This window comes from Pieris napi, chromosome 16, assembly GCF_905475465.1.
Source record: "Pieris napi chromosome 16, ilPieNapi1.2, whole genome shotgun sequence".
NCBI lineage: Eukaryota > Metazoa > Arthropoda > Insecta > Lepidoptera > Pieridae > Pieris > Pieris napi.
The window spans coordinates 6,925,970-6,952,730 of NC_062249.1; the positions used below are offsets into that span (position 1 = coordinate 6,925,970).

The 26,761-nt window shown below is 34.5% G+C and overlaps 1 protein-coding gene across 8 annotated transcripts in view; it reads left to right on the plus strand.

Annotated features, from left to right (window-relative positions):
• The window catches only part of LOC125057040 (protein pangolin, isoforms A/H/I/S), a 124,218-nt gene that overhangs the window by 81,466 nt on the left and 15,991 nt on the right, over positions 1–26,761 (plus strand). For all 8 annotated transcript variants that reach the window (XR_007118159.1, XR_007118161.1, XR_007118160.1 and 5 more), the window contains 4 exons: positions 23,447–23,570; positions 24,313–24,409; positions 24,892–24,987; positions 25,195–25,305. Coding sequence is in view for 5 of the 8 variants with exons in the window: in XM_047660466.1 (XP_047516422.1) it covers positions 23,447–23,570; positions 24,313–24,409; positions 24,892–24,987; positions 25,195–25,305 (428 nt within the window). In the remaining 3 variants the exon portion in view is untranslated. The remainder of the gene's footprint in view (positions 1–23,446; positions 23,571–24,312; positions 24,410–24,891; positions 24,988–25,194; positions 25,306–26,761) is intronic.

Here is a 26,761-nt window from a genome sequence, read left to right on the forward strand (position 1 = left end):
TGTGATGTAGTCGGAAGAACCATATTTCTCAAATATTTTATGAAAAATGGGTGTCGATTTATACATACGAGAGTTCCCGCTAAGTCTCCATTCTGCGTCACCGCTATGACCACTTTTGTTTCTTTTCCATGTTATTAAGAAGGCTTATTTAGACAGTTCCATCCTCATACCATAACAGGGATAATAGAATAATAAAATTCGGACCAAAAAGGTTCACGTCAAATTCACACCAAGTTTAGTGAAAAAAGAAAATTGTGAACGCAATATACATATCAAAGGATCGGAAAAACGTAACTGAATTTAAAGAAATAAAGATAAAGCGCGAATTTAACACTTTTACGTTGGCCATTTGAATACTAGTACTACTTTTTTTGTATTTTATAAGGTCTTTGTTTGGAATTTTATTAATTAAAAACATTGTTTTTTATCTGCATATGTTACCTTATGTTGCCATCCATTGGGGCATGAGGCACTAAGAATATTTTTAAAGCAATCCTATCAATTCTACTTTCAGGTTCTATGCATCATGTACAGATATATATCGCATCTTTTGCGTATATAAAAAAGCGTATCTTGAGTATATGTTATCGTACAAAGCGACTTATATTTAATTATATAAAAATTATTGAAAATTTGTTGCGTAGTTACATACATAAAGACGGTACTTAACCATGTCATTTACTATGTATATGGAAATGATAATTCACAATTAACATGTTTAACAACATGTCTCCGTGCGTATCAGAAACAATCGATCACGAAACACGACATATGAAAACAGGGTCAAAAGTCAAACATCAAAGGGAGCGCGTTAGAAATGATTAGTCGAATGCAAATTATGATATTATCATGAATCGTTTAGGGGTAGTATTTAAGAATTGTTTTAATTATTACCAACTTCAAAAATACTAATACTATTCGACGTGCAAAGTCAAAATGCCACGAAGTCTTAATCCGATGTTATGTAATTGAAGGTTTTTCCGGGGATACTGCGTTACAGCAGACAATTTCTCAGGCCGGCCTTTATATAACGAAAAGGGATTTGAACAAGATACGTGTGTGTGAGCGTTATATATTTAAGCTCTGTACAAGAAAAAATAATTATAAAATCACAAATTCTGTGATCTTTGGAAATTAAAATTTGGTCATTGAGGTAAAAGCCATTGCAATTTCTATGAACGTAATAACCACACGGACGTAACGAGACATGACGTCATATTTGCTTAGCTATTTCTGTCTCTAATGATCGATGGACATTCCTCAATTTCTAAGATATTTTTAACATTATTTATAAAATAAAATAGGTTGACACTGCGTTCCTGTTTTCGTTATTCGTATTTACCGTTATTTGCAATTAATTCAATAGATGCGCTCTAATGAAAAATGATCAACTTCGCATACGTACTCGCCTGGCTATCATATGCCGATACAACATCTCATATTTCGGCCATACAATGCGCAGAGTCGATGGGAACTAGGAGAAACTGACCGTGGTAGCACTGAAGGCAAAAACTCGTGGCCAACCAGATGGACCGATCAAGAGATAAGAGACTGTTGATGATAGTGTAAAAGACAAGTTTCTGTGGACGGAAACCGGTGAAAACAGATAGTCGGCTACAAATGTTTTTGTTCGACACTCAGCACAATGGGCTATCGACCGAAGAGAGAGACGATTCGTTCTTTATATCGAAAATTACGTAAAGTAAATCAATCAAAAAAATATAATGCCCTAAATAGTATAAATAATAAAGTTTTTTTAGTTTTAGTTTTTTATTTTTAGGTACTAACGTTTGCTTGCTTCTCACAGCTGGATTTATTTCATGAAATCTGTTAGTTAGACATAGGGTATCTGATATTCTTCTTCTATAAAACTGAAGTTCTTTGCTGTATTGGCAATAATTTCCGCAGAGTATGTGATATAAAGATTTTACTGTTATTTTTTATCTTGGGTTTCACTATCGAACTTTTCATACGTATCCCTAACCTATGTTCATCTGGGATACTCGTAATGTAGGATTCTAATGGTGAAAGAATATTTCAAATCGGTTCAGTAGTCTTACACTATTCAATGCAAACAACCATAAAATCTTTCCTCTTTATAATATCAGTGTAGATTTTTAATTCTCATAATGTATAACTGATTAATAACAACCCCGTATATATCTTTGTCATCAATGCTATAACATACAAAATTGACAACTGCACGCTTGTGAATGTATAAAAGAAAATATATTTCATATATCTCGATCCACATCGGGTGCTTAATTAATAGATCCGAGTCTATTAGCTCGCCAGGTCTTTTAAATTTGGCTTCAAATTAGTCGTAGACAAGTAAAATCGGTGACGGCGAGGCACAATTTGAGCTAGTTACAGCCCGCCTCATTATAGCTCGGCGAGATCAAACGTTTCCAAAATACACGCGACGACCAACGAATTTATAGAGTAGACTAATTATTTTATTTAGTTTGCGATACGATTTTTATTATCGGATTATCTACGCCCATTTAACATTTGCTCGAACGGTGAAGGAAAACTTCGTGAGGAAACCGACATGGTCTTTGACCCAAAAAGTCGACGGCATGGTCAGGCACTTGCCTATTAGATTTAAAAATGATCATGAAACAGAAATCTGAGGCCAAGACCTAAAGAGTTGTAGCGCCACTTATTTTATTTATTTATCTACGCCCGATTGACAAGCTTTAGTGCAATCTGCAGATGAGTTTCATCATCGGACTTCGACGAAATTCACCCGGATCACCTCGACGTCAACGTGACGTGACAACTGAGCGATTTTTAAGGCACTTGCCGCGCACCACCACTATGTGGAACCTACCCACAGTATTTCGGAACCAATTCGACTTAGAGAAAAGAGCGTACCAATACTTAAAAGACCTCTGGCCTTAAGTGTGTCCATGGGCGGTATCACTTAATATCATTTGAGCCTCCTCTAAAAAAAAAAACATTGTATCAAGACGTTCAATTCCAATTAATAGAATATTCGGATTTTAAAAATAATGAATCGTAAAACTGTTATATTTTAAAATGGATAAATTATAGTACCGTTACATTTGTAAAGATTCTCACATGTTATGACCATGCGTTTAAATAGTCCATTTGGGTTCCTAGACGTGCAAATACGCTTTATCGAGGCTATCTTAGAGGATTTCGTCTTTCCTCATTTGTTTTTTACTTCTCGTGTGACGTCACACAATGGTCGTTTAACATAACAATTATAGTTTGTCAAATACCAGCTGGAATTTTACTACCTTTGTACCAACCTTAGATATTTTTATATGGAGTAGTTTAGTGTAGTTTTAAGTTGTTATTTGTGTTTGACTGGAGGAGATTGTTTTCAGCAGTAGGACCGCCCATTATCCTTTGTCTTAATTTATTTAAATTCTGTTATTATGATGTAAATTAAGTATAGCGTTATAAACTATTTGTTATAAAACGCATATAAACAGTTAATTTGCTATATCCCGTCCCCGCATACCCACGAAAGAATCCAAAACAATTAAAAAAGAAAAACATAACAATACAATCACAGACAATAATTTACAACATCCATTAATCAACCAACCTGTTGAGTCTTTAATGTTTCTAATCTTTCATAATTCTTTTAAAAATAGAATGATCTTGAATAGATTTATGCGTGTGCGCCGCCGTTTATTATCTCAATGGAGGAATGGGTCAAACGTAACCATACATACAAATTACTAGACGTTTCCATGTAACTTAAGTACTGTATGTTAATGGAATTTAAAGTTAACCAGTTCAACGATTAATACATTATTTATAATGTGTTAGGGTTGGTACTACTTCATACATACAAAAATTTAATACGTTTGATAGACCACGAGAATATCTATTGATTTATACAATAAACATCGACAATAATTTCATTGTATTAAAAACTTACGAGGTAATGGTATCCTAAAGAAATTATTTTATATTATGCAACAATTATTAATCAATATCTTGTGTGGAGTATCTTTATCACCAACATAACCTATTCAATGAATTAAACACCGCTTATCAATGCTTCCTTATAGTACCAGAGGCGCTAACTTTTAGGTTTGAGCCCCAGATTTATGTAACTGTTCCGTGATCATTTCTTATAGACCTGTGGAATCGACTAGCGAACTGTGGAATCGACTTCCGGTGGGGCTCTTTCCTCAGAGATACGACCTCCAAATGTTTAAAAATCGAGTGTACTCCTCCCTCAAAGTCGGCAACGCACACAGTAAAAATGGTGGGCTGCGAAGACTGCCCTTTTTGGTCGTCCCGCAAGCTCGTTTGCCCCCCTATCATATATTTAAAAAAAAGTCCAGTAATTCTGGGGCTGACAACTGTCGAATTTTTGACTAAGGAATTTCCTCACGATTTTCATCGTGTTAAATACGCGCTTAAACTAAGTGCTCAGCTGGGTTCGAACCTATTACCTCAGTGACACGCTGAAGCCACTAGGCCAACACTGCTCTACCTTATAGGAGAAATATATTTTATCTATCTATATGATAATTATTAGAGTTTGATATCTTCTTCAGTATTAGATTTGCAATGTCTAGTATTTGAATAATTATGTCACTAATGACAGCTGTCAAACGTCAGTTGAACTTAACTGTCAAACTGGCTCGCTATTGGACTTAACTTTTTACCTATATCTTGACATTTAAATTAAAATTTAAATATTGGATATTCGTCTTACTACTCCACTCGACATAACCTATATAAAACGACACGCACGAAAAAGCGATAACAAACCTAGATCATTTAGTTAAAATTCGGTTACATTATACATTTAAATTCTGTTTAATTTATAGCACTAATAAAAAAAGTTTCTCATACTACTGATTAAGTTTCCTAATCATCTCATAAATAGTATATAACTGTCATATAAAATATAACCAGTATGAGTTTTGGATTGATTGAACCTAATTGGGTCGTTTGAAGAATAATGATCAATTAGAAAATTGAGGATCTAAGCAGTTTGGTTAATGATGCAAGTTTAATGTAAAAATTAAAGATCCAATAAAAAAATATTGCTTATAAAAACGAAGTCTATGACTTTCTTATATAATAATATCAATAAAATCTTTATTCATGAGAGAAATAGGTTGGAAATACTAATCAAACACAAGTCGTATAAGACATTGAGTATGATATATTTTTTTTATATCCACGAGCCATTTTCCCACTCAACTATGCAAACTTATTACTTCATTATAAATGTTCGAACTTGATCTATCATATTAAACGTACTCAATATTGTTATTTATTGCTATGAGATCATTAAAAGTGATTTAATAGTGAAGCAATGAATTAGCATGAACACTTGTGCGCGGGAACTAATCGGCCATACTTTATTAACCATTACCATAGACTATAGATGCTAGTAGCCAGTAATTGAATAGGATTTATATTTGAATTTCGAATTAATCTGTGGTTTGTCACAATTCAGTGGTATTTAAACGTTCAGATAACATTCGATTTTCAAATTATTTTTAAGTATTTGAGCACGTTGAAGCATTTGTGTCCCAATATAACATGATTATTATAAAACTTTCACCAAGTTCAAAATTAGTAAATGAGACCAGAACGTAAACATAATTAAAAGTTAATTCCCGTTGAAATTCATTTGTAATTATGCCGAAATCGCTTAAACGCTTTATTGTGGTCGATCAATGAACTTATAAAAACTCGGTTTAAAAAGCTCTCTTTAATGTCTCACCATAAAATCTAAGAGGTCGTTATACTAACTTGGTTCTGGTATTGAATCTGGGTCTGAATTTTAATAGCGATAAATCTATTCGAATTATGCGTGATTAAGTTTATCACTAGTTTATTTGCGTTGCGATAGATTCCGCTTATTATGAATATTTATAACATTTATTGATCAACATCTGTGCTCAGTAATATTTTAAAAAAATTGTACTCAATTAAACTTAATTTTTACTTTATAAAAATAATAATGCTTGATGCGGGCTGCTGTACGAAAAATATTGAAAAAATAATACTTAATCAATCCAACGGCTACATAACATGTCATCTTCAGTTAGTTGGAGATGGAAGAAGAAAACGTTCATTTCGATTCATCTACAGGTACATTCATATATATATATATCTTGTCTACAGTCAAGTTCTTAATTCTTATGATTATATAATTAACATCTAACTTAGTTACCAAGTCATTTTTGAAGTCGGCGATGTTTAAACTCCCGTGTCCAGGAAAACCTGTCTCTTGGATCTCCAGTCGCGTCGGACATACTTTGGATCCTAGATCCTACGGACTAGGGAAAACTTGTCTGCGCACTTGTATCATTATCGCTAGATAATATAGGGAACATTATATATCTTAGCTTATACTGATGCCCAAGGTACAATAAACGAAAAAGTGGAAGACAATTTAGAAGGTGGATAGACCAGATAGTGGTACAGTGCCGACAGAAATGGCGGGATTTTGATAAGGCCTTTGACAAAGAAGGGCACGCTACTTTAATGTGGTCATAGAAATATAAATGTATCTGAAATTGGTTTTTGTTATACCTATTGGTAACTGTTTACTGTAGCTCAGAATTTTTATGGTTTTATCTTTTAGAAATTTGCTATTTCTTGCTGTATTCAGTATTACTGCTTTTTGAATGATGATATAAATGAATTTCCGGATGTCTAACAATTTGATGGATGTCTGAAACTGTTTTTTTGTTTATTCTGGTGGTGGACAAAATGATGAAGAAGATGATGAGGAACTATTGATACATAGTTAAGGGTCTACGTTATTTTAATTTCACTTTTAGATTGTTTATTTCGTCATTTTTGAGCTATTGTTTCTTGTAAAGTCATCATAGCGATATCTATTAAATGTGCTGTTTTATTATTATTAGGCACTTGTTTTATTTTGAGAAATATTAAAACGTTCCCTCACTAAGAATACGTGATAGAGAACCGGTCTGTCATCGCGTTTTATTTTCACAAATCGTTTCAACTGTTAAAATTAATTCGTTGGTACGGTGACATCAATTCTTTCATTTGACAGTTATATTTAAATTTCGCTTTGAAGATTCCTGTCTAGATTTATTATATGCAACATATTTATACGAACAATCTATTAGTTTTCGTGAAGTGCCCCTCGAGGCTGCTTTTAATAATTTATAATCGATGAAGTGTTTTGATTTTGCATTTATCATTTGATAAAGGGTACTTGGAAAATTTGTTACGTTGCAACTACTTATGCAATACTTAGTTTTAGGTATTAGTTTTAGTATTAACTAAGAATATATTCAGAGTTAATACTTAGCTTAGCATATCCCACGTCCATGCCAAGGCAAGATGATCAGATAGAAATCCGAAGCCCCAGGTACGCTATGTGTTCCAGGGAGGTGATCAATAGTCGTCCTACACCTCAACAATTGTTTGAAGAGCCTATTTATTTATTTATTTATTAACACTTCGTTGCAAAAAAACAATAAATCAAACACAATACAAAAAAAAATATAAGGGATGCAACGGGCGGCCTTATCGCTAATAAGCGATCTCTTCCAGGCAACCCTAGTTAAAGAAAAAACTAAAAAAAGAAACATGATTCGTGCGAGAAGTGCAGAAACAAATGTTATATAAAAAAAATATATATATATATATATATACATAGTACCTTAATCTATATACATAATACAAAAAAAAAATATTAACAACAGACTAAAAACTTAAAAGCTAATCTTACAAATACATGGACAGCAAATAGTGATGAAAAAGGAAACATAAGATTTATACAAGTCACGATTGATCAGGATAGGATAAGGTTAAGAAATGTTTATGCAGAAGAGTTTTAAAAGATGATAGAGAGGTAGCCAATCGTACGGAGTCGGGCAGCGTATTCCACAACTTAATGGCGGAGATCGTGAATGAATTGCCTAAGAAGGATGAAGTGTGAGAAGGAATTTCCAATAAACATCTATTAGAAGAGCGTAACATATAGTTAGAAGGACCTAAGAATTTAAAGTGATTTTTGAGATAAGAAGGGGTTTTCGGATTGAAAAGAATTGAGTATAGAAGTTGAAGAAGATGAGCGTGACGTCTGAATCGAATAGGTAGCCACCCCAGCTGCCTGCGGAATTTAGACACATGGTCATATTTCCTAAGACCAAATATGAACCGTATGCAGAAATTCTGCAGGCGTTCGATCTTGTCAAGTAGCTCTTCGTTCAAATCAGAGGAGCATGAGTCCGCATAATCGAGAATAGGAAGCAGAAGAGACTGCGCTAACATAGTTTTAGTGCGGATAGGAAGGAAATTAGAAAGACGTTTCAGAGTAAAAGAAGCGGCGTAAAGTTTACGGCTGATCTCCTTTACGTGATGACCCCAGGAAAATGTTTGGTCGAAGAAGACCCCAAGGTTTTTAACAGTCTTATTGAGGGCCAAGGCCACACCGTCAAGGTAAACACCAGGGAGCCCATTTGACTCTTGAAATAAAGAAAGGGCTTCCGATGATGATGACTTGACTCTTGGCAGGATTAATTTGAAGACCAAAGTCTTTACTCCAGTTGGCTATGTTTTCAAGATCATCATTCATCGCCTGTATTGCAAGAGGAAGCTCATCCAGTGTAGACTGAACGTAGATTTGGAGGTCATCAGCGTAAAGGTGATAACTAGCGGATAGATGTGCAGTCAGGGTATTGATAAAGATAGAAAAAAGAAGAGGTGAAAGAACGCCACCCTGCGGAACACCAGCACTTATACTATTCCACTGAGAGTAAGCATCATTCATCTTAATACGCTGCCGACGACCGTTAAGATAGCTATGAAACCAGTCAATAGCGGATGGACAGATATTCATAGAGCGAAGCAACCCAAGCAGAATTTCAAAGTTCACAGTATTGAAAGCATTGCTAAAGTCAAGCAGAGTGAGAACAGTGAGCTGCCCACCATCCATCCCTCGGCGAATGTCGTCACAAACTTTAGCCTATGTTCCCTAGACCAAGTTCCATTGCCTTGCCAAGACCAACCGTCAACAATCAATTAAAAAACTACCAACCTGTGGAATTGCCTACCAGTATTTAATAAAAGAGCATACTCGTTCCTCAACGGCCGGCAACGTACCCACTATCATGGAACAAACGACCTCGTTTGATCTTATAAATGGCCAAAAATTTAGTACATATAAAAAATAAAATATTCATAATAATTTAAAACTATATATAAATATTAAATACACTACTGCGGTACGCATTAGCTTGTGAGTTGTGTGTGTAACCTAAAAAACTATCACATATAGTTAGAAGAATATTGCCTAAGATAAATAATAATCACCATATATTTGTCATCAATAGACTAAAAAATTTCTAAGAACTAAAATTAAAACCAGTCTAAAATACATAAAAATATATGATTTATTGTGTAACATTATTTGGCAATTCTGACTTACTGGACGCTTTTATTTTATTGTTAACTGGTGGGCGAGTATGATTTATAGATTTTCTTAATGTGAACTGTGACGTTTTTATTTTTAGCATTCAAATTTAAAATCCGAATACGATTTAAATATTTAAATTAAGAACGAACACCAGGCGCATTTAGATACTGGCTGTTTTACAGTCAAAAAAGCAAAAGTTGTGTTTTCCGAGAGGACTTTAGCGTGCGTAATGACATAACACAAAAAATAAATATTGATCATTTATTTGTGGAGCCGACGTTACTCCCAATATTTTTATTATAGACCAGGGGGCAAACGGGCAGGAGACCCTTTTTTATAAAACAGGGGGCAAACGGGCAGGAGACCCTTATTTTATAGAACAGGGAAACGGAGGCTCACTAGATGTTAAGTGATACCGCCGCCCATGGACACTCCCAAGGTCAGAAGGCTCTCGCTTGTGGCCTTTTCTTGTCTTGTCTTGTCTTAAAAAACGCTCAGTTGTCAGGAACGTCTAGATGATACGGGTGGAATTTCGTACGACGTCCGATGATATAACTCAGCGCCATTAGTTCGAACATCTCCTCCGAACACTGTCTATGGTACATTCGGATGAAGATGCAAAGAGACCCTACATCTCTACGCATAGACAATTGCCATAGACAAGTGTCTACGGAATTTGGTATTATTAGTCCATATAACAGAACCCTATTTTGAAACACATTAATAATTATAAAACGTATAACATAGCCGATGGCTATCCATTGTTTGAATAGAGTAATCCCGGAACTAGGGTATATTTTCAATTTTGGTCACGTTGTTGAAATGAAAAAAATATTTTTTCCGCTGAAATCATAATATTGCAATGTCAGAGGCTGTTGACATTCCAACTTGTCAAATCTCACAACACACGCTTAGCTCTAAACTCGCGTAGATTACTGCCCCTACTTTTTGTTCTCGGTTTAAATATTGTCGAGAGATATTGTCGGCGGGACTAGCTTCACATTTTATATAATAGAATTGGCGAATAGTGACAGTTAATATTTTTGTACCAACTTAGAAATAAGTTTAAGTCTAAATCAGGTTAATATACATATTTAAATCCACTTTAAAAGAAGGTTTATAAATCACACTTATTACAACCACCTGCTAATAACCGAAGTTAACAGTTGACAGTCACTTCACTGTCAGAGCATGATTATTATAAGATTTCTAAAAACATTTGTACGTTACAAATATGTATTAAACACACAAACCTCCAATATTCACGAGAATTCTACATGACGAACTAATCTTTCTGGTCTCCGCTCTTATTAGCAGTTCGTATTAAGTAAACAGTGTGTTAAGTCTGACGAAACTCACAATTACCTCGATTCGTTTCGCGACAAGTGGTAGAGGTAATCGTGTTTACGCTACAAAATACGAGCATGACGCAATTTGTGACACCCCCATGGGCGGAACTTCAAAGGGCTCGCCGACAAAGCGCTAAATAAGATGAAAAAAAAATACAAACGACAATGGACAGGGAAATCGGCGCCTTTCGTAATTTTCTCACTTTTTGTTTAGTTTTCCTGTAGTTAAAAAGAAATTCTCGATTTATTATAAGGCCATACACAAAGAAAACTTGCACCTTGGGAAATACATTGTTTCAATGGAAATATTAATTGTTTACTTGCCGATACCAGCTACTTTGTCTTCGACAAACTTAGTTATTGTTTGATTATTCTAGTCTATTAATTACTCCCATGTTCATAAATAAAGTCCAACATTAAAAATAAAAGATTTTAAAGGCATACAACAGAACAGAGGGAGTTCTTCCATTTTATCGAACCCCTGCCCTCAAAGCCAACACCAGAATCTCTGCTATTCAGAGACTACGTGGAACAAGCTACTCACTGAAGTATTTCGGAATCAATTCGACTTAGGGTCCTTAAAGAAAAGAGCGTTAAAAGGCCGGCAACGCACTTACTAACCTTTGCGCTTATAATTATTAACTAAAATAATTGTAACTTAACCAATGTTAGGGTAAAACATCTTTCTCAGACAAATAACAAGTTAGTCCAAATGAAATAGAGTCATAAAATAGGCATAGAAACTTTTTCTATTACAATTAATGTTCTCAAATAAAAGCATAGACAAATAGAAAGTGCAAATTAACGAAATCCGCAAACACGATTAACAATTCAAACATTTCAATAACCAAATCGTTCGCCACATATAAATCTTTGCAATTATCAAATTCTCAGCTCCGTCTCATCTGCATAAACTCACACAGGCTCCGATAGCCGTACGCACGCGCGGCGGCGAGATCAAAGCGAACTCGACCCCTTTGTAGGTGCCGCCGGCACGCGCCATCCTTTTCCTTTCCCTCCACACAAGCATCTAAGTCACTGAGCGCGAAAGAGACAACTACAAAACTGATTGTATATCTCGCGATGTGAATATTTCACCTCGTTACCGAGTCTTGTTTGTGTTAGATAGTGTTAGATTCGGTGATTGAATTAATTTCATCGATATCGATACTTAATTGTCGTTCTGTTTTTGTGCAACGTTTACATGTGAAAATGATTTGCATTTATAACTTTCGCACATTAAGATAAACATTCACATTAAGCGGCCAATATTTAATGAATATAATTATTGGGATTAAAGAGAATTATCATTGAAATGATTTGATTTGACAATTCAGCTTTATTTATTGGATTGCTGTCAGACAGGTTTAAATAAATTTAACAAATTAGCAAGAGTTAAAGTAATTTTTACACGTTAAGGAACATCTAATTTTAACTTAATTAAAGCAAATATTTTACGTTTAAGCCTTTACAAGGCAGATAGATAATTTTGCGGACAATGCTACGCCGTTCCCTTGTCTCGCCTCGGGCGAATGCTGGTGGTGTCGTGGGTTTTTGGGTAGCTGGCTGTCACGCTGCGGGATGCGCAACGCATTACCAATCGAAAAAAATAGATAATTTAGTTTCAGAGATGCCAGTTGTTCACGATAAGGCCATATGAGGTCAGAAGTAAATCATCACTACGATCTCAAATATTGTGGTCTAGCAAACTGTCGATTTGGGATTTATCGACAACACCATCCCAGCACTATACCAGCCGTCTCCCGAGTAGGCAAGACAGGAATCTGCTGATATCGACGGCTGTAATTAAAATAGAAATATTGCGACCGAACCTTACCGTATACGAACCTTATGGTCGCCGTTTTTGCTATGGGAAAGTCGTAATGAGGAGTAATTAAAGCCGGATTAGCAGGTTAACATCACCACTTATCTTGATGATTTATTAAATGTCCACCCAGCGTTGTTTTGCGACAATATAACGCGATTTCTCACATCCGTTTTTGTTGTATGGACTATAATAATAATTTATTATGGAAGTAATTCATTTGCTCAAACCATAAAGATGGTGTTAAGTTTGCACTGACATTTCTGATTTGTCCTATGTGGGGCAAATGGTTTCCAGCGTAGAACAGCCTGATTGGACTTGGTAGCTCTTTTGACTTCACTCCAGGTTATTCCTTCTTCTTTTAGTTTGGATTATCGAAAGTAAAAATTAGTTTATAAGTGTTATTTATTAATTTATTTACTTATACAATGAAATGCTGCATACTTTTAAAATTTGTTTTAGTTTTCAATTTATATATTTTTAATTATTAGATAGATATAAGTATATTGTAAATACTGTATTTTATTGCTTAATATTGATTTATTAAATATGGTGTTATTACAATAAACATTTCATTTTTATTTGATACATCATTCTACCGACATAGGTAATACTATTTCACAGTAGAATAATATAATATTTTAATTTCATTTTCCTTTCGTTTCATAAAAGATCCTTTCCGAATATATCGAAACGTACTTGAAACATTCATATAACATGTACGAATATATAAGCTTGTTAACTTAACAAGAAATATAAAAAATCGTTGCAAATAAATACGGGCATTACCCAATATTAACAAGTATTAACCCTGAAATAACAGGGCGCGGTCTCCCCGGCCCCCGGTAATATTTTACGGTGAAATGACGTCTACCATCACATTAGATTTTCCTTTTGAGGTTGGCTCATATTGGCTGCCATCTTTTTGTTTTGCCTATTAAAAAATCTGTAATATTATGTATTATCCATTCGGTTTCAGTTGCCATTTATAAGGTAGAACTCAATAAATTTGAATTGGCGATAGACGAGGTCTATGTCCGAAAGCAACCTGGCCGAAAATCTGTTTCATAAAGGCTTTATTTATTAACTAGAACTCAAAAAAATAGCATAAATGAGCAAAGTCAAGTAACACAATGTACACTTATGAACGTCAAAAAAAATATATGAAATGCTTCTAATTTTACAACTTTCTCAAATCAAGGGCGTAGAACAGAAGAGAAGATCTGCCAATAAACTCTCCGCCACTCTTTTTAATTGCCAAGTTTTTTTTTACACAATGTTTGTAAGGAGCTTCAACCATTACACCATGTTCCACATGACATCTTAAGTAATAACCCTGTAGTTTTTTTTTTTAAGAAATTTCAAAAAGGTTAGTCGACATCACAGGAGACCGAAGATCTGGCAGCTACCTCGGACAAAGAATTAGTCTAGCAATTCAAAGGGGGAACGCTGCCAGTATCTTCGGAACCTTGCCTAAAGGGACTCCTTTTAATGATATATTTTAGTTTATGTTAAGTTTAGTTATTTATTTCAATGTATATTAGTAATAAATAATAATAAAATAAATTATACACAAAGATTTGTCCTCTAATATACAATACAATGCAATTAAACTTTTTTGTTATTTATACCTAATAAAGAAAAAAACCTATACAAAACTAAAAGCTGTGGTCGGAAATTTTATTTGGAAATGGTGCTCAGCTCGAAAAGCCGAATCAATATATACCTCGTTACAATAACAAGCAAGGCTAAACATTTTCTAAACGCCGTCATGCACAAGGTCCCTCCCGCCCGCGGGTGGATTTTCGCTAAACAATTCATACATTTATATTCCTTTGAAGTGGCGCCGCGGGCGCCGCGTCACATGCAGGGTTACCCTCCACCTGTTCATTACACGATATTTAGTATTTTATATTTATGCGATTAAACGGGGTTAACTGGGCTAAAGAATACTAATTTGCTTTGAATGCCGATAGCGTAACTTTTATACGGTACTACGTACTTTTACGTACTGATTCGTCTCTTTCTCTCAAATTGGGTGTATGCTATGGTGAAAAGTGACAGAAGAGTGCAATTTGACTGTTTATTTCTATCAATATGTGGGTTAGAAACATGAAATAACGTTGTTGGACAGGGATAGGTATTTATATCTTTCTACTCGTATATTCTGTTTTTTTTGACGTGACAACGTCTTATAAATCGATGGAGCCGGCTGCACGCACGAAAAAGCATGACTCATGCGGCGTTACCTCGCTCTGAGGCGTTCCATTTAAGGCTTGAAGTGCAAGGGAGAGCGCGAAGCGACAGAGAGGCACAATCGGACTCCGCGCTCTTCAGCGTTCGACATCTGTATCTCTCCTACTTGAGTGAGCGATTCGTGACGTTGTCACGTTCAACTATCTTCAGTAAACCGACTTTACAGACAACCGATTTTTTCGGATCGACTTGACTTGACAGAACATACCAGATACCCTAGAGTCTTTCGTCCATAGATAATGACTTAAGTAGCTGGTCTGTTTGTCTATTAAAATTTATAATTTTAAAACAGTTAAAAGCAAGAATTTTTTATAAGGAATGGTCATATAGAATATCTAAAAACCAATCTAACCCTCAATTACACCGGTCGATAGGACCTCATTACACGCAGACAACCGAGTATTAACCCTTTGACGTGTCGTGGTTTAATTGTCCCCATTTATGTTAAACGGCTTCAGACACTTGTCATTTGTCACATTATTGTTTTCTCACGATTATTGCGCTTAAAAATTTATTGCGGTTTTACTTCTTTATTCAACATTTCTTTCCTCAATATCAAGTTACATTGTCATAGCAGGTATTGCTTGGCATCAGGATCTACTCGGCTCATCCAACGGATTAATGTAATTAAACTTAACAAACGTTACTAAAATATAAAAATAGAAAACTGAGACTTATTACTAATTAAGATCCAAGTTTGTACACACCAGAATGTGTAATTCATGTAATGTTGAGCAGTGTTGGCATAGTGGCTTCAGCATGCGACTCTCATCCCTGAGGTCGTAGGATCGATCCCCGGCTGTGCACCAATGGACTTTCTTTGATCTTTCTATGTGCGCATTTAACATTCGCTCGAACGGTGAAGGAAAACATCGTGAGGAAACCGACATGTCTTAGAACCAAAAAGTCGACGGCGTGTGTCAGGCACTGGAGGCTGATCACTTAGGTACTTGCCTATTAGATTTAAAAACGATCATGAAACAGATTCAGAAATCTGAGGCCCAGATCTAAAGAGGTTGTAGCGCCACTGATTTAGTTTTTAATGTTAGGAAGGGATGGATGGAATGGTAGGTGGAGAGTGCTAGTGTAAAAGAGAGTAAGTGCATTGTGAAAATTAAAAATGATTAGAATATTATTTTACTGATTCAGTTTCTTCATAGTTTAGTGCACAAAGCCACTTGGTAATTATTGTTTTAATTTCGTTTAATAACTTAGGGTAAATATTAAAGATCCTATTAAGTTTATTGGCGGTGCAAGAATTTAGTTTTACCTGTGAGTGAGGTATAATACACACTAGGTCCTTCCTACGCCTTTCCAGAAGTGCTATGATTTCTAAGGATACATCTAAACCATTTGCGGATGGTAAGAAGATTACTTGAATTGTATAAATCAATACTTGAATAAGTTCTCTTGAAAAACATCACCTTTAACAGAGCTCTTTGCGATCTTTACAATGTAATTAATTTCGTTTTATAAGCACCACCCCACACTGGAATGCAATAGATCAATATTTTACATTCGAGTTTTGTTTTTAATTTAACGTCAAATTATTATTTTTTTTCTTTAACCAGTTCTGTTGATCAGGTCTTTTGACATAGGCCTTCCCATCTTTTTGCGATTTCCGATGATGAAACATTAGTATGAACAAAAATATTTTACCTGCTACCCCAGTTCATTGCACTAAAAACGTTTCGTATAATATAGAAACTAGCCATTAAGGACATGCTTATTAGGGAAATTAACCTCTTCTAGTTGTCTATTAAATGCCCCCTGACAAGTGACCGTTCATGTCAATTATGTTATTATTGTGATATTTATTGTCGATCAATTAGTGTCTATGATTTATTTAGTATAGCATTAATGTTGCCTATTAGCCGTTTTCAGTTTATTTGAAGAACTATTTCGATACATTTATTGTGTATGATTAGTGCTAATTTTAGCATCTATCATTTTCATAGATAAAACACGTTTTGTATGGTAATTTTAATATAATATTGGCTATATATATATATATATAAAGTATATGAATAGATATATGCCAGTACTGTTGGCAAAATAGCTTCGGTGTGACTCTCATTCCAAAGGTCGTAGATTCAAACCCCGGCTGTGTAACAATAGACTCTTCCGTCTATGTGCACCATTAACTCTCGTACGGTGAATGAAAATATCGTAACTTAAACCCATAAGAGTCGATGACTGGTGTCAGACAAAAGGCTGATCACCTACACTTTTTTTAGGTGGCTACTGATTTTGTTAGGTCAAAGCTCACTTATTTTAACAATCTTGATGATCTTTATGGTTTTTTAGAATTTTAAAAGTCTCTCTGCATACTGTAACAGCTTTGTGGGTTATGCGGGAATTGCTAACGTTGCACACCCTGTAAAGCCCAGTAGCAAACCGGCCAGACACAGTAATAGCTATGCTCTATCTATACTTTGTAAAGGACCTTGTTCTTGACGTGGGGAGTATGGGGGTTGGCCCATGAGCATTGGACCCACTAAAACCCAACAGTTCCGTTAATCCGTGCCTCCGTCAAGAGTGAATACACCTTAAGGACCTAGGCCCAGCTCTTTAACCAGGACTGATTTAACGTTGTTGGCCAGTACAAAGTACACATTGAAGCGGAATCGTATCTGACACACTCAGTAATTGAACCGGAGAGAATTTTTACGATTAGCAGAGGAGACAATCGCTCACACTGATTTATAAATAAACCTCATACAACTTTGGTCCTTATCTATCTGTAATAAAGCTCAAATTTAATTTCGAGAGCATTTATACAAAATTCCTGTGATAGCTATCCTTGGCAGGATGTTCCGAAGAAATGCAACGAACGCGCGCACGAAATACTTAACAAGTATATTTCAATAAAACTTAAACCATACTGACAAAATAAATAAACAATTTGTGTGTGCAAATAAACCATTTCGCTGTACAGTCAGCAGAGAAATTCAATAAATAAATGCCATTTTCGGATGTTACCTTGTTCGGCGGACAAAGGCAGCGCTATTTTGATTGCATTCCGGATTTAAGTGAGATTTTTACTTGAATATTTTACTTCGAAACATGTTAATAAATTCAGATTCCGTCTCGTATATTTTTCAGAATAAATTTTACAACGACTTGTATAACGTTAAATTTGTGTGAAGTCAGCAAACATATATGCCAGCTAAACCAAAATCATGACAATTCTTTATAGCTCATTGTTATGCTGACTGTACCTCGGTGACTCAATGGTTAAGCGCTAGCAGATTGAGATTGATAGCCGGCTCATTCTGTTCCATTCCCGACATTGTAACTCTGCCCTTGATACATCCCTTGTGAAAGATATAAATTGGTACAAGGATTATTGCACTGACTGCGCTGACGATTTATTTTAGCGTTAAATTGTTCTTAGTTTCGATCTGTGACATATCACTTTGTAGAGCTATTATTGTATAAAACGTGGACTAAAGATAGATAGTACAAATTATCATATTTATCTTACGAAATAAATGTAGCTGTAGCTTTTGAACTGGAACATACATGCCCTTTCGTAGAACCGTCGTTGGTTCTAACTCTGCTATACGAGGTGAAAATTAACTAAATTTTGGTAAATATTTTTCGTCCTAAATGACCTCTTCCACCTACTCTAACCCGAGGTTTTGCAGAGCTGTTGAATATTTTGCTTACTGTTAGATATTTCTAAATTTCAAGTATTAGTTAGTGAAATAAATTAAGTACAAACGTTTCGTGACCATCTAGTGACTCTTTAGTTACTATTATGTGGTGTAAGTCGAAAAAAATATTAACAATAACGCGTAATTTAATCCCCGCCCCGCATCGTAACGTTTTACAAAAGGAAAAAATCTAATTAATTAATTAATGTACAAACATTTTATCTACATTGTTAAACTGCTTTCATATGTAGAAACATTTTCTTTACAATACATTTTTCAACTGAAATTCAGAACGTTACATACTTTAATCATTCATAAAACCTGAAATAGTTTAGTATAAAAGGATATTGTAGCCATTTATTCTGAACAAAACACCGCTATTTCGCACGATACCGGATAGTTGTATAGTAAGTTTTTACATACCTTTTACGTTAACATGTCTACATTAAATTTATGATTAAGTTTTATATGTTTAAAGAATTTATGCAGTATATAACCTAAACTTATGACGTAATTTGTGAATTTTTGTTTTATTATACACACAAAGTTTTAATACTTTAATTTATTTTAACAAGTCAAGTCAAGTCAAATCATTTATTTCAATTAGACCACCTAAAATGGCACCTTTGAACGTCAATAAAATAGAAGATTCTAGTTACCCCTTCCAAAAGGTAGTTTCGTGTGGAGAAGAATGTGCAAGAAACTCCACACTTACTTACTATATAATACAAATAGGTTTACAATATTTTGTTTACATTAGTTAAATAATTATTATATGTGAAGACAATGTACTCTTAGAATAAAACTACTATACTAAAAAAGTTAGTATACATGTTCCTCACATATTTACAAATATCGAAACTGTAGAATATTATACATTAAAGAGTAATAAAAATAATATATAAAAAAATAAAACAGCGTGTTAGATCAAATAAAATAATTACATTTTGTAGTATTATAAATTTTAAAAAAATAACAAAAATATGTAAAAGCAAAAAATCGCAACCAATTTGATTTTGTCCATTAACATATAACATAGTATCTACGTATATACTGTTCGAAATTGACCTCTGTTAACCAATTTGTATAAAACAATTGCCTTCAGTAACGTGAGTCTGAACTATAACTGTAGCTGTATTAGTTGATAAACTTGATGATTTTGCGATAAATATTGTATAAACATCTTGTGGTGGTGAACGTAAAACTTTCAACGTAGACATTATATAAATAAATACAATAAATAAAATAAATTATTATCATACCTCAACGTTTATAGAGCTTTTCGTCGTGTTGACTTTCTCATTAAGTGTATAATTTGGTTTAATATGGCTGTTACAATTTGATATTTGAATAAAGCAAAATGTAATGTTGCTATTACGAGTATTGCAATACAAAGTTAATATATATTAAATCAATATTAAAATAAAATATATATATATTCCATTATAAATTATTTTTGAAATTGGAATCTTCTATTGGTTAATTTTTATTTGTTTATATACAGTTTTGTAAGGTTATTTGACATTATTGTTCAATATAAACGAAAAAAAAACACCGAATTGATAACCTCCTTCGGGTTTTTTTGAGTTTGAGAATGAAAATGTGTGCCATAAGCATTTTTTTTAAAAGACCTTAGTCTCTTTATATATTAATTTAAAAATAATTTTATTTGATTTTAATATGTATGAGCTTCATATTAGCTGATCGGCGTTTTTTGGTTCTTGACATATAATTAGCTCATACATTAATTAGCATAGCAAGTAGTACCTCTTGTTTAAAGTGCATCTTGTGGTTGATAGAATCTAGGCATTTCTATTTAGCAAACAAATCTGATAAAAGTAGCAACGTTGTATGTATAAAAATTTTACAAAAAATATTTAATGCAAATTCAAAATTACATTAAACTCCCTTTTGTTTAAGTCGGGAAAATGGGAGGCTTAAAAAGGAATAGAATATTCAAATCCAAGGGTATCAAGGGTTGGGGGTTGTTGACCTTTCTCGGAGGCTCTATAGGTACAGGGATGCGAACGAAATTAATTTTGGGATGGGTCAGCGGAATTCGAAATGATACTATGCAAATTTTGCTCAGGCATAAGGCGTTACTAATATATTAAAATTCATATTGAATTTTTGTATGTATTCCATTTTTAGCTGAAGAACTTTCATAGGTAGTACAAATTGTAGTTAAATACTATTTATTTTACGTATTATTTTTTGAATAAATTTGATACCACTATCAAATGAAAGTCAAAATAATAGAAGAATACACTTAGTAGTTTTTCAAAATTTTGTCAATATAAAAAAAATAACGATAAAACTCAATTTCTAACTTATTAAGCAATTCTTTCGAGGAAATGATTGTTTGCGAATATACGTATATTTAGGTTGAACGAAGATCCGCCTTTCTCGTCAGCGAATTTCCGTGCAGATTTCCGGCTTATTCTGAATGAGATTAGTATTGAAAATTAATGATTTCGGCTTTATCATGATATGAAGATTAGTTGTTAAACCATTTACCGTTGAAGAAGAAGATAGGAAAGCATAGAACAAAAAATGTACGTTCAAGGTAATACTGAAAGTCTCAGATGTTCGTACAAAACGAGGTAAGAGATTGAAGAGCGTAATTACACTGACACGTTTTTCAAGGTCAGTTCCTCAGTCACAGAGGGAAATAAAAAGGGAAGTGCAAGTAGACCAAAACTTCCAAGGTCGTCTGACACCTAGACTAACTCATACTAACACAAGGCTCCCCCTTGCACCCACACCATCGCAGCCACGTGTACTCTCACCCCTATACATGGTCGCCATAGCAACGCAGCATCCTACTTCCACGCCCACTACCCCGGGGGCGAACTCTCAAGATATTACGCCCTACTTCGTCCGCATTGGCGTACTAAAGGGGTGTACGCCGTACGCTTGTGTGGGCCCGTTTAACCGGAGCTCTCGTGAAATTCCATTTTGAAGGGAAATTTTGTGACATCGACAGCTAGAGATTATTGACATTTCGAAATTCAAACTCGGAAATAGGCAATAAAAATAAGCATGTATAACGCGCCTAGTTAGCGAATGCTAACCGCGCTCTCGACTCCATTCGCAACATTCAGCCGGCCGCTCGTTAACAAACCCATTCAAATTTGAAGTATTAGTCGATTGAGGTAACATTTCTCGCGTCCTATCGCCACGAGTTCCAATTAGCGACTGGAGCTTGTCGCTTGAGTGGCGGTGACGTCACGCGGCTTTCATACGACTTCAATAACTACCCTCTTGACGTACCTTCAATAGCCGGCCACTCCACCTGGCCTTCATTAGGGACCTTCTCAATACATGCTGAGAACTGAAAAGACGTGAACCTACTAATTTCAAAAACGCAAGTTTTAACGAGTAAAGTTCTTTAGCTAATAACTAGGGAACTTGTGAGACCACGATATCGTAGCCATAGTAATTGCGTGGGTTAATTTTTTTGTATTTAATTATCGCGAGGCTGTCATTTGAACAAAGCGGCTTGGCCTTTTGTTAATAGTCGCGCCATAGACAAATCTTATTATGGAAATATTTTCAAATTAAGAACGGGCTCTGCTCCCGCATTATGCGTCTCGACTGTCATCATTGTCTATGGGCTTTTTTGTTCGTCCTCGCATGTCGAGGCTTTTCGACCACCGTTTCGGTTATTTTTTCTTTTCGTTTTTTATCCGCTGTCCCGAGCGTGAATGGAGGGCTTTGTTTGTGCGTGTTTTATTATTAATTAGTGGAGTCTTTGTTCGTGGTAATTATTGTCTTAATAAGCAGTTCCTGCTCGAATGGGAAGGAGCGACGAAAGAATTGTCAACGAGTTTCGTTTTAAATTCAATTATTAAAAACGGGTTTAGGGGAAGCCCTAAATAAATGTATAATCATTTATTTATGAAGCATAGAATGAATAGCCATAGACTATACAACACGACATCTTGTTAAGATGATGAAAATAGATTGAAAGAGTTCTGCTTGTAATTAATTTTCGCTATAGAGTTTCTTACAAGTATGTGTTAGAGTCAGTGCGATTTACGAGTGTTATTTTTCACCCTCTCACTCCAGAGTTCTATTGCGTAATTATAATCAGTTTTCATTCGAAACAGTTTAACAAAACGCACACAGTGCCCAATGAGAGCCATAATTAATTTAAGCTTTAGTGTCAGCCGCGATACTGTCGTTTATTTCGCATAATAAAGTGCTGAAAAGAAGACCCAGTTTAATTAGAGGTGAGGTACTTGCAGCGCGTCTGGATGATGCTCGTTGGGCGCCATTTTGCATAATTGGGCGTTGGAGGGAACGAAATTTATACGCCGGGCGCCAATTTACTTGCTAATGACGCGTCTTGCTATGCCCCCTATTCGGTTTTGTTCGCATTCACCATTACTCGAATGTTTAGCTCGATCTATTGAACTTTATTCTTTTGATAATTTATGCGACATTTTTATAAATTCAACTGACTTTTGATTTTTTATTCTACATTAACGAAAGAGTATTTAGTTGAATTTGTTTTTTCGATACTAAACTTTTTCGAGGCGTTTTATAAAATATAATTTCAAAGGTAGCCGATTAATGACATTTAAAATGTCACTAATAATGTCTTCGGGGCCGCGTATTTTTGTGCGAGATTTTGCTAAGGTTTTTAAAATTTAATACGCTTACATAATATTTACTTACATAATTTGTACACTTTTTAGTGAATTCTATAAAGAGGACAAGTTAATATTTTATGCAAGTTGTGAGATCGTCAACCAGAAATCAGGTTTGGGCTTGACGGGCTACCATAGAATAGGTCAGGGATGAGCCCTACTTATAATCAATAAATACATAATCTGTTTCTTTTACCTAATAAATACTGTTCGCATTAATTATTATCAAACATAATTTTTATAATATTTTTAACATTTTACAATAATTTTAATTTATTATGCATTTGTTACAGGCGGGGAAAATGGGGTTACCAGCAGGTAGCAGCTTGTCCTTATTCTGTCCCGGGGGGGAGTTGGGGCAACCACCACCCGCGCATATGGGTATCCCGCCGCCATACCAGATAGATTCCAAACTTGGTGAGTCTTTTATAGTATAAGATCCCGCTATACAACGACCTTCACCGAGATGCTTATTTAATGAAACTTATTTTATATTTAATTTAATATGTCAATAAATATAATCCATATGGGTTGCCTAGCAAATTTCAGTCCAGAGTATGTTTAATTAATATTAAAAAAAAAATTTTTTTTAATAATTAGCATGTAGTAAGTTTTTTGAACTTTTTTCAATCAATATTTTTAATCAGGGTAGTATTATATATGTATCACTATAACCTTCTTTTATACTAAAGATGTATATATACTTTAGTGTCACATAAAAAATATACACATAAATAATTAATTGATTAAAAACAAGCTAACTTTTGCATATTCTATGGGCTTCATACTTTGGATTGGTATAGAATTTATCTAATAATCATACCGGTGAAATGTTTAAAAAAATATTTTTTTTTTAAATTAATTAAAAATACTCTGGACTGAAATTTGCTAGGCAACCCATATGGATTATATTTATTGACATATTAAATTATATATAAAATAAGTTTCATTAAATAAGCATCTCGGTGAAGGTCGTTGTATAGCGGGATCTTAGACCATTAATATTCCTGATAGTTGGTGATAGTGATGAACTAACTTCTAAATTCTAAAAAGTTTATTATCTTAGTTTCAGTTGCTTGATTCATAATTGATTGATATGTATTTATTAACTAATATGATAAACATGTACATATGATTAATATTAGTTGATTTATTCTAGCGGCGGGTCTGGCGCGGACGCCAATGTACCCCTTCCCGGGTGGGGCCTACCCTTACCCCATGCTTAGTCCAGAGATGTCACAAGTCGCTGCCTCGTGGTTCGTATACATCTTAACCTACAAAAATTACATATAAAATATTTATACTAACAATTTAAATGTGTTTTCAAAGTCCAAATTGTCTCATGGGGCAAATGCAGTTCTGATCAGCCTGTCTGTGCACTGCTGACTTAAATACAGGACGTCGTGACCGACTCATACCGTCCCGTATTTGAGTTGAAGGCATACTGGTTTCCTCTCGATGTTTTCCTTCACCGTACCACCTAGTGATAATTGCGCACATAGAAAGTCACATTGGTGCACAGCCACTAGGCCAACACTGCTCTTCCTTATAGCTGCTGCAGTATTCGTTTTGAATTTGAATAGTATTAATAATTACGTCAATAGTGACAGCTGTCAAATGTCAATCGTTAAAAGTGTTTCTGTCAATTTTTACAGAAACCATAGAGAGCGAGATCTAAGGTTTAAAAACAGTTAGAGCTATTTTAAAAGGCATTATAAATAGTGTTTAAATATTTCAGGCACACGCCTAGTATGTATCCAATATCGTCGGCAGCGAGCGGGTTTCGAAGTCCGTACCCAACGTCGCTACCCATCAGCACCTCTAGTCTATCAAGGTAAGGTCCAATCCTTCTCCAAGTTGCATTAAACAAATTTAATTAATATAAAACGTGTAACTTTAGCCGAATTAATAAACAAATTTTTTGTAATCAACTTCCAACGCCCTTCAACAGATACACTTAAGCTGTTTCGACTTGAAACTTTTTGTTTTAATTTGATATTGTGAAAGTCTAAGCTATTAAAATCATTATATTTTATTGCAGTGAATTGTACCGGTTTTCGCCGACATTAGGCGGAGGCCTAGGGCTCGGATTGGGACCCGCGTTAGTGCCTCCACCACCCTCAAAGTCAGACCTCTTTACGCACCATTCAAGGTAAGTTATATTTATTTTTTGACGTGATAACGTCTTTAAAATCGTTTTAGTCGGGTGACATGTTCAGAAACTTGTGTCACACCAAAACCTCACGAGCGCGATCGCAGGTATAACGAGAGAGAGACGGACCGATCTCCCGTCTCATCTCGAGCGCTGCCAGTCATTCCGTGAATGTATGAAGAAAAATGTATATCATAGTCGAATAAGTAAACTTGTCATTTTACACTCGAAATTTATCATCAAAAGTGTGAATAAAACGATAGATGTAATTTAAAATTTGAAAAAATTGTTATCTTCATTAATTCCTTACTTCCCAAAAACTTATATCACCAATAAGACGTTATCACGTAAACATCTCGATCGTAAACCTACTTTACAAACAACCAATATTTTGTGATTGATAAATATTTAGCATAATCTTCAACCCCATATGTTATAAAACTTTGTTATTTACCTTTCGGACTTCATTTTTCCGCACTTAAATTTTAATCACGAAATATTGAAATAAATATCTCTTTGTGATTAATAAAACCTGATACTTTTATTTTCGTAAGTTATATGTTATATATTTTTCTGAATGTTAAAACCGTCTCAAACACGTTCTATGAACTATAAAATTAGCTAATATATCCATAAATGCGTACGCGCACACAATTCGATAGCCAGTCACGTTGGCAATATTACGATTATGGCGGCATGGATTCGAATTGATAAGCCAGGTTTCATCCAGTTTATAAATTATTTAAATTTCAATAAATAGGATGAAAATTATTCTTATTCTAAACGAATTCACGTTGAATTCGTAACCTCATCTTTTGTTTTAAGTCGGTAAAAGTTATATTGCATTCATTTTTTAAGTATGTATAAGAATTAAACTTACGTAACGTAAGGATTCATACATATGTTACAAATCGTACAAAAAAATAGCTAATATAATAATAATATATTTATTTTACCAAAAGGCATTGTTGCATTTGCAATACAGACACTTGTCTTTTAACTAGGGACAGAAAAACTAGTTTGATGAACAACTGAGCGTTTCTTAGGCAGTTTTTGCCGCGCACCACCACTATTTGGTTTGCAAACAAATTCGACTTTGGGTCCTTCCAAAAAAGGTGTACCAATTTTTAAAAGGCCAGCAGTTACGAGCCAATGTGAGTGGGCCACGGGCGGCGGTATTACTTAACATCAGGTGATACTCCTCTCTAATAAAATATTCCTGTATTGTTAAGTACCTACATACTCTTCTGTAGTAAACTTTTAGAAGTTTTTTAAAATAATTGTTAATATTACTACCCTATAATTGTTTTAAATTATTTTTATAATGTAAAACTGTCACGGGCATTTTACCACCCACCTATTTAACTTTATCACAAAGATCACCCTACATCTACTAATTTGTAATCCACACGACAAACGGACGAAACGATCGCTGTATTATTAGAGACGTGTGCCA